The sequence below is a fragment of the Phaethon lepturus genome, unplaced genomic scaffold, assembly GCF_000687285.1.
Source record: "Phaethon lepturus isolate BGI_N335 unplaced genomic scaffold, ASM68728v1 scaffold34226, whole genome shotgun sequence".
NCBI lineage: Eukaryota > Metazoa > Chordata > Aves > Phaethontiformes > Phaethontidae > Phaethon > Phaethon lepturus.
Genome location: NW_010547453.1, coordinates 2,166 through 10,514, shown reverse-complemented (window position 1 = coordinate 10,514; position 8,349 = coordinate 2,166). Strand labels below are relative to the sequence as shown.

The 8,349-nt window shown below is 57.2% G+C and overlaps 1 protein-coding gene across 1 annotated transcript in view; it reads right to left on the bottom strand.

The window, feature by feature from the left end:
• Nucleotides 1-6,795: 6,795 nt before the first annotated feature.
• Nucleotides 6,796-8,349, bottom strand: part of PGF (placental growth factor) — a gene marked incomplete at both ends in the record, with an annotated part of 3,658 nt that continues 2,104 nt past the window's right edge. The window contains 2 exons of the mRNA XM_010289653.1: nt 6,796-6,858; nt 6,944-6,973. Coding sequence (XP_010287955.1) covers nt 6,796-6,858; nt 6,944-6,973 — 93 coding nt within the window. The remainder of the gene's footprint in view (nt 6,859-6,943; nt 6,974-8,349) is intronic.

Below are 8,349 nucleotides of genomic sequence, written 5' to 3'. Positions count from 1 at the left end.
CGCGGCCCTTCGTGCTTTCCCGTCACCGCTTATTGCCCCTAATAAATAAATCTCCCCTTCATGAACTACTGCCTTTGCCACCGTGCTTCTTTCCGTCCTCCCGCCAGGCGTAGTTAGCCGTGTGGTAAATAATAGCTTTTGCCTCACCCACCCCTGGAAGGGTGCACCCACTGAAGGCAGCGGCTGGGGGACCTACGTGGCCCCGTCCCGGGGCGCCGGCAGCGCTCTCCGATTTGCATCTTGCAAGTGGGTGTCGTTGCCCCCTCACCCCCAGGCTGTCAGCTGGTCCTTTTGCTGACACTTGCAAGTTCCTTTGGTTTTACAAACTTATTTCAAATATATAGGGCAAGGGGACATCAGCACAAATGCGTTAAGGTGCAGCAAAATGACGGCATAGTCGAAATCCCAGCTGGTGGTTAACAAATGCTTGGTACGTGGAAAACACCAGTCTTTGGCTTAACCTAGAAGCCTGAGCTCCTGGCCTGGCTTTTTCTTGGACGGCCAGGTCTGCAGGGCCTGCTGGGTCACCACAGTTACTAGCGAAGCAGATTTGCTGACTCAGGAGCACTCAAGCAGTTATGGCCCAGGCCAGTTGGTTTGCTGCATCTGTGGGGTGGCCAGTTCGAGTCCAAATAACTTTCTTTCTGGAGCGGTGGCAGGAGACCTGCAAAGGGAGGAAAGCTGGAGTGAGATGCCGGTGATACCCTAAGAAAGACTGTGTTGAGATCCGCTGGGAAGAGGGAGGCTTCTGCATCTTTGTCCATCCCTTGCTGAGCTATGGGCATCTCCCATTGCAACAGGAAAAGTTTCTAAAAAGGCACTTTCACTTCCACAGGAGCGGGCCCCATGCCACGCCATCACATCCACGCCAGCCTGGATGGTCACTGCGTTCGGCCCCTGCTGGAGCCGGTACTTGACCTGGGGCTGGCCCCAGCCTTTCCCAGGGAGTGACCAGATGGCACCTGTGCTCGGAGCAGAGTGCAGGTCCCGGATCAGGCCGGGATGTCCAAGGGGGCACCCGTTTGTGGTTGGCCCGTTACCTCCTACCCTGCACACACTGATGGTGGGGGATCTCCCCTGGCTCAGCATCCCCAGGCAGCTCTTCTGCACAGCCCAGTCTGTTAACAACAGAACAGGAAAGGTAAAGCCCGTGCCCGTGTGTCACCTTGGCATTCAAGAACCAAACGCCCTCTTTCTTTTTTCATTTTTTTTTTGTTTTTCAAATGGAGACCATTTGCTTGGGAGTGCGAAAGGCTAGTACTGTACCTCAGAGGGCAGGTCTGGTAGGATGCAAAGGAGTCTGCTTTGTAGGACCACCCACTGCACAAACACGATCCGTGTGCTTGGTTCTTCTCAAAATTCTTCTTCATTTCTTCTCAAAACACTTCCAGGTTCCTTTTTCCCACCAATCTCTACCTAACAGAGACCAATTTTTTCTGCTGAGCCTGTTTATACCCCCCAGTCTCTAGGGCCTTTTAATTCCCACCAGAGCCCAGGGGCTCTTCCTTCAGAGGTCTGAGCAGGCAAGAAGTGTGGCCCCAGATGAGAGCAGGGACTTTGCCAGCACCACTCACCTGCCTGACTACAGCAGATCTATGCGGGCCTGGAGAGGACAGAGAGGACAGGTAAACTGCAAAACCCAGCGTAAGTTATCTGCAGGGGGTTTTGGATATCAGGGTGATAGAGAGATGTGTGAAGAGGAGCCACTGGGAGTGGCACAAAACTCTGGTGAGTTCATTGCCAAACACCTCCTTTAGCCCTCACAGCGATAAACCAGCCATTACCCAAAGTCACGTTGGGGCTGTATTTAAAGCATCTTATTGCTTCACGCAGTTAAAGCTGTGTCCCCTCTGGATGGGAAGGGAGGAGCTGGAAGGCAATGGTTTGACCTCTTTTTGAGAGCCCACAGCGGAGCTTTGCAGAAATGAGCGGGGCCGAGTTTGGGCAATGCTGGAGTCTCTCGGTCCTGAGCAATCACTTGCAGGACAGCAAGGTGGACGGGACAAGGGGCTGTGCCGAAGAGAGTGAGCCAAAGGCATCGGCAAGGAGAACTGCCCCAAGGACTGGCCTGCGAGGAAGAGCCTTGCAAGGGGAGATGTGTACCAGCCCGGAGGCACAGCGGCCCTTACCTGTGGGCTTCCAGTTTCCTATGCCAGTGCTGTCTGGAGGATGTTAAATTGGAGTGATTATTTTTAGATTAACCTGCTGAAGAGCCTGTGGCCCTTCTTGGGAAGTGGGAACTTCCAAAGCAAGACCAGCATCAACAAATAACAGGGAGGGTAGTGAGAGCTGCCCTTTTTCTCACAGCCTAAAATAGATGCATGAGAGCTGGCAAAAGCTTAAAACACATTGAGACTGCAAACACTGCTGGCTGCAACATGCAGAAAGATTATGCCCAACTTTGTGAGGATGCAAAATTTTGTAAGTCACAAGCAAGAGGTTAGGACCTCAGCGCATCTTCATTTGCACGGAGACATGCAGGAGACCTGCGCCGGCACGTGCAGGAGAGGCAGCGCTCACTCTGCTGGCATCCCAGGATCAGGGAGGCTGGAGGTTACCAGCGGAAGCTTTAACATCAAGGCTTCATGTTACACCTCTGGGCTGATCTCCACATCAACTTTTCAGGTACTTCCCCAAAAATACATGATGTTTTATTCCTAGTGCAGCCTGGAGACCATCTTATGTTTTACGTCCCCTACAACTCTCCTTCTAAACCCTCTTGCTGCAGCTCTGGCTCCTAAAGCCTTATTAAACAAACCTTTGCTCTGTAAAGCTGGAAGACACAGGGAGCCCAGGGACGCTGATAACCCAGTGGCATGCTGCTCCTGTGAGACAGCCGCCCTCTGCAAGGGGTACACGGGAAGGGGAGGGATGGGGGATTTGGGAGCACTGGAGCTGGGGCATGTTTGCTGCCTGTCCATGGAGGACCAGCATGGGGTTGTTCTGCTCCCTGCTGGCTTTGGGGCTGGGGTCTGTCCTGGTCCCTTTACAAGGGAACCAATCCCCTCCTACAAGCCCCACTCTGCAGCACTTGGGGGACATGGGGGTCTGTAGAGGTAGCTGACCTTGTCAGGGTGCTCAGGGGACACATCTGCTGTGGCCAGGGAGAGCTGACAGGAGCTACTGGTGTAAGCCTCCGAAAAAGGCACAACTGGGAGCAAGACAGAGGCGGGGACAGGGAGACAGCGGCTGTTCCCCTTCGGAGGGAGCATGGGCGGTGGGCACGAGCCCCAGGGCCAGTTGCCCTGAGGCCAGGAGCCCTGCTCTCCCCCTTGGGGCATCAGGCCCCCATCCTGACCCTCACATTACCATCAGATGTGATGAACTGCTGCAAGTCCCTGCCACCTGGGATGAGGAGGGTCCCGGGGGGCCAGGATTCTCCCTTCTGGCAGGGACATGCAGGGGCAGGGAAGGGAGCCAGTCCTCCCCTGGGCACACAATGCCTGCAGCAGCCTTGGGAGCATAAGGGAGTTGCTAGTGCTCATCGGGTTCCCCTCACTGGTGAAGCCTCAGTGAAACACCCCTCAGAGCTGGAGGGAGCCCTGACACCTGGAACCACAGCTCCCAGACTTCCCATGCTGGGGGTACCTTCCCCTGCTCCTACCCTGCCCCAACTGACCCTTTCATTGCTGCCGCAGGGGGACAGCCACATCCCTCCCAGGCACCCATGTCCTTGCCGTGCACCCCGACACCTCATGCCCCGGGAGAGCAGGGGGCTCGGGTGACGCAGGGGGAGAAGTGACATGGGGCAGCCATCACCACTCTTGACAAACTTATTTTTATTAATTAACACCCTTGGGCTTATGTAACTTCCTTTTTAAAGGTTTAATACTACCGCAGTGAAACTTTTACTGTTAAAAACAATACAGAGACCATCACGTACATCCCTCGAGTGCTGCACACAGTTCTCCTTAGCCTCAAAGAGCAACCAGCCAGGCTAAAACAGCCCATGGGGACAAGGAGAGCCTGCACGGACCGCAACAGGTCACCGAAGCTACAGTGCCACATGGCCCACACAGACCCCAAGCGGCATGGGAAGGGGAACAGTGAGTCCCCCTCATCCATGAGGCAACCAAGGAGGAGCTTCATGGGCCATTGTTAAGGCAAAGCTCATGTAGGCTGTAATCCAGCACACCGTGGATGCCAGAAGTGGAAATGGGGTCCAAAAGGGATGCAGCAAGCTCTGGGCGGTTACGCCCAGCTGCACAGGTGCAACTCACCCAGTCCATGACATGCTGCATGGCGGCAGCATGGAAGTTCACGTCGCCTCAACACCCACCACTGGCTTTCCCTGCCAGTGTGCTGCTGCCACAGGACCTGCCCTGTCCCCATATCCTTGTGCCAGCCCCAGGTGGCACCAGCATTAGGGCTCTGAGGGAGCCTGCCCTGGGTATGGGCTGCCACGTCAGATGTGGGGAGGAGCTGCCTTGGACCCCAACGCCTGCTACGTTAGGCTCCCCTCTTGTTCTTCAGTGCGGGATAAAGCACAGGTCACCTCATTTGACGAAAACGTTGAAGCCTTTGCACATCTTGCCCTCCAGCCTTTTGCCTGAAGCTTTCAAGAATAACCCTTGATTTTGTTTTAACCCTGCGCCAGGGGTGCCCCACGAGCATGCTGGTGCCCAGCTCACCCTCAGGGTTTCCAGCTACGTGCGCTGCTCCAGGGTACGGCTTGCACAGAGCAGCACCAGATGCATTTGGCAGCCAGCCCCAGCCCCCCTGCAGAAAGGGGAAAGGGGAGAGGAAAAGCCCCAGAGGCACTGCTTAAGGCACACAGAAACAAGGGCTGGGGCTGGCCCCTGGACCTGGGCACGGACCTGGCTTGAGTGGGAAAAGCGGGAAACAGCAGGACCCGCAGGCACCTCAGTGAGGGCCACCAGCCCCCTACACACCCCAAGAGACAGGGCCCCCTGGCCAGCCTGCCCCCACGCTGGGTGAATGAGCCTTGGTGGGCTGTTTGTTGGGTGGGAAGGCCCACGGGCAGCCTGCTCCCTCGCTGCCCGCACCTTGCGTCAGCCCAGCCAGGGAGAAGGAAAGCCACAGGACAGTGAGCCAGACATTTGGACTGGGGTGAGAACAGGATGGGGATGGTGAATAGGGAGAGGTAGCAGCCCCACACCGTGCTGTGGAGGAGAAGGGCAGCTCCCTCTAAGGTCTCCCAGTACCCACCTGAGCTCCAGCATATAGGTAGCCCACAGCCTGGGGAGCAGCTTGGTCCTGACCTGCTGGTTGCCTATCTCCAGCATCGCACCACAGGCAGCCCTTTGGGTGCTGCAGGAACTGGTGCTGGCGACAAGCCCTGGGCCACCGCACAACTGCCCTCCTCCAGCTGGGGTAGGTGCCCATGGGGAAGAGCCCTGCCTGCAGCTGCTGGACAGGAGTGCCCACGCTGCCAGCTCCTGCCTCTGACCACCAGGTTTTATTGAGCAGGGCAAGGCTGGGATGTGGCTGCGAGTACGTGAAGAGCCCCAGCAACCCCAATTCCCTCCCCTTCCCCAACAGAAGGGCTTCCCAGGCAAGGTCCTCAGCACCCTCCTGGGCTGCCCCGTGCCAAGGCTGGGACGGATGCAGCCCTGCAGCCTTGCCTGCCCCAGGTTTCCTTCCTCCCCAGCTGCAGGGTGCTGGCAGGACAGGGCAGTTTTGCAGCTGCAGCCCTCCGAGCTGTCTCCGCTTGCCCCCCACATCATGACTGTCCCCAGCCAGCTCCAGCAGCACATCCACCCACTCCACACCTCATTGCTCCCGGGATGCCCTCGAACACCAACATGCTGCTTGAGCTACTCATCTTCAGCCCCAAGCTTGGTCACGGGTCCTTTTGTCCTGATGATGATGGTGCAAATGGGGTAAGAGAGTCCTCAGTTCCAGGCTGCGATCCCACCAGGGCCAAGCAAGAGTCCAGTCAGCTCTTCCCTGCCAGAGTCCTGCTCCCCACCGCTGCTTGGAGGGGCACGGCTCCGCAAGTCCCCCGCACCGGGGCGGGGAAACCCAGCTGGCTCAAACCCAGGCGGCAGGAGCGAGGCCGGGGGCAGAGCGGAGGCTACCTGCGCGGAGTGCCACATCTGCAAAGAGAGCACGGCACCGGGTGAGTGCTGCCAGGATTGGGGGGGCGGGGGCGATGACCTCCAGCCTCTGCCCTGGGTCCCCCCTCCCTGTGCCCAGCCTCTCCAGTACGAGCCGTGGGGTAGGGGCCGCAGGCAGCCTCTTCATGGGGAGGAGCGAGGGTGATGGGGCCGTAGGTGCTGGCTGAGCCTCGGGCAGCAAGCTTCAGACAAAACGGGGAAATAGAGCGGGAGAGTGCCAGCCACAGGCACCGTGCCCCAAAAGCGTCTGCACTGAGAGGCCAGCCTGTGCTGTTACAGCAAGCAGTTTGAGACAGTCAGCTACATGTAAGGGGGGAAAGGGTAGAACGGGTAGAGTAACCCAAACAACAACTAGCCAAGGACTGCAGGAAGGACACAGCCAGCAGCAAGATGAGGCTAAAACTGAAATTCACATATTCAGGAAACCCAGTGTGGTCTGTGATGGTGATAGAGCTATACACCATCAAGTCACCCAGCCCACCCATCTCCACCCTGGGTGGGACTGGCCAGCTTTGAGAAGCTGAGCCTGGAGACTACTGAGCACCTACACAGCTTTCATTAAAAGGCCTGTGTCCCTACAGCTGGCCACTGTCCATCACATCCTCCTTTCTCCTGTGCCTGCTCTGCACAAACTCCTCACTGCTCACAGTGAAGCTGCTCATCCCAAAGAAATGAACCCAGAAGACACCACCCATACCTGCCCCTGCTCACTTACAGTTCACAGTCTTTACGTCTCTTCTTATCTTGTCTTCTCTTACCTCGGCCCTTGGACCTCCTCCTTGGAAAGTACCACAAGAGAGGTTGATGTGTGGGAGATGAGACCCACAACCCCAGCCGGTAATGCCGCCCCTGATGTCACTTACCTTCCCAACCTCATCAGGTCCTGCCGGGGTCTGTGGGGAAGAAAAGGACAGAATGAAGTGGTTACTTGGGCAATGCTGTCTGTTGAGCTGCTGGAGGTGGTTTATTGAGATGTCCCAATGTGCAGCGCAATCTACCTGTTATCATTCATGTTTAAAACAGACCCAATATTACTTCTGTCCACGTTATCAACTCCTCAGCCAGGAGCTGACTGCAGTAGGCAGAGAGAAGGCAAAGACAGCAAAGGGGCAGGGGATGGTTGGCTTTGGTGACTCCCCTTGGGAACGTGACATGTTGCCCATGAGGCTGGGAAACACAGGTTCAGTTTCAGCCGCTCTCAGTGACAGCTTTCATAGCTCAGCTGGTTAAACAAGATGCAACGTCCTGAGTAACACGTGGGATTTGCTGCAAAGTCTCAGCAGTGGTTCTCACACAACAGCCACGACATACTTGGCTTAAGCATCCCCTATAGGGGCCAAGGCCAGGACATCCACCACGCCTATGCTGAACTTCAAAGGGGAGCGACGTAAAGGTGTGGAAGGCGGCTTAGGGAGAAGCTGAAAGGTGCTGCAGAAGCAAGAAGTTTATACAGATGCAAAGGCAGCCTGCACAAGCACTCGTAGGAGATCCCCTGGGAGTTCCCTAGGTAGGAAAACCAAAACAGGCTCAGGAAATTCCCTGCACGGAAAATAGCTGGAAGCAGGGAGGGGGGCGGGAAATAACAGATGTGCTTCTTCCCAGTCCCTCTTCGGCATCCACCGACAGACAATCCAGAGACGGTACGGAGCCAGACAGGCCTTGGGTCCACTCCAGCACAGCCGCTCTTACAACTGCAGGGGAATACCGACCCAGGGATCCTCAGGCTCTTCTTCCAGGCAAGCATCGCATCTAACAGCTGCCCAACAAGACACTCTGTCCCCAGTTTTCGCAATGCTAAATCACCCCGGGGTCACGATGGAGAGCGAACGCCAGCACCCCCATGCAGGCGGTGAGGAGAGGCTCTGCGGTGGGGCCAGGGCCGTGCCGCGCTGCGGGCGCCCCGGGAGCCGCTCGCCGCTCCCACAGGGCCGCAGCCCCCAGGCAGAGGCCCCGTCCTGCCCAAGCTCTCCCCACTTCTGGGACACAGTGAGCACCCCGAGTCATGCCAGGAGTCTGTGGCAGGTTGGTACTGTGCATCCATCCCGGGCCAGCGCTGCATATGCATGCCAGGCTGGCGCCGCATGTTTTAAGCTTTCATTTGTCGGCCCCTGCTCCCCGGCCCGGAATGGGGCAGCCTCCCTTAAATGGTGGCCCAAGGCCCAGCCCTTCAGCTTTCTCTCTGGGCCACGGTCATGCTCAGGTACGCCAAGCCATGGAGCTCCCGGCTGAGCCACCGCCTTGGGCACGCTGCCCCACACCAAAATCTTGC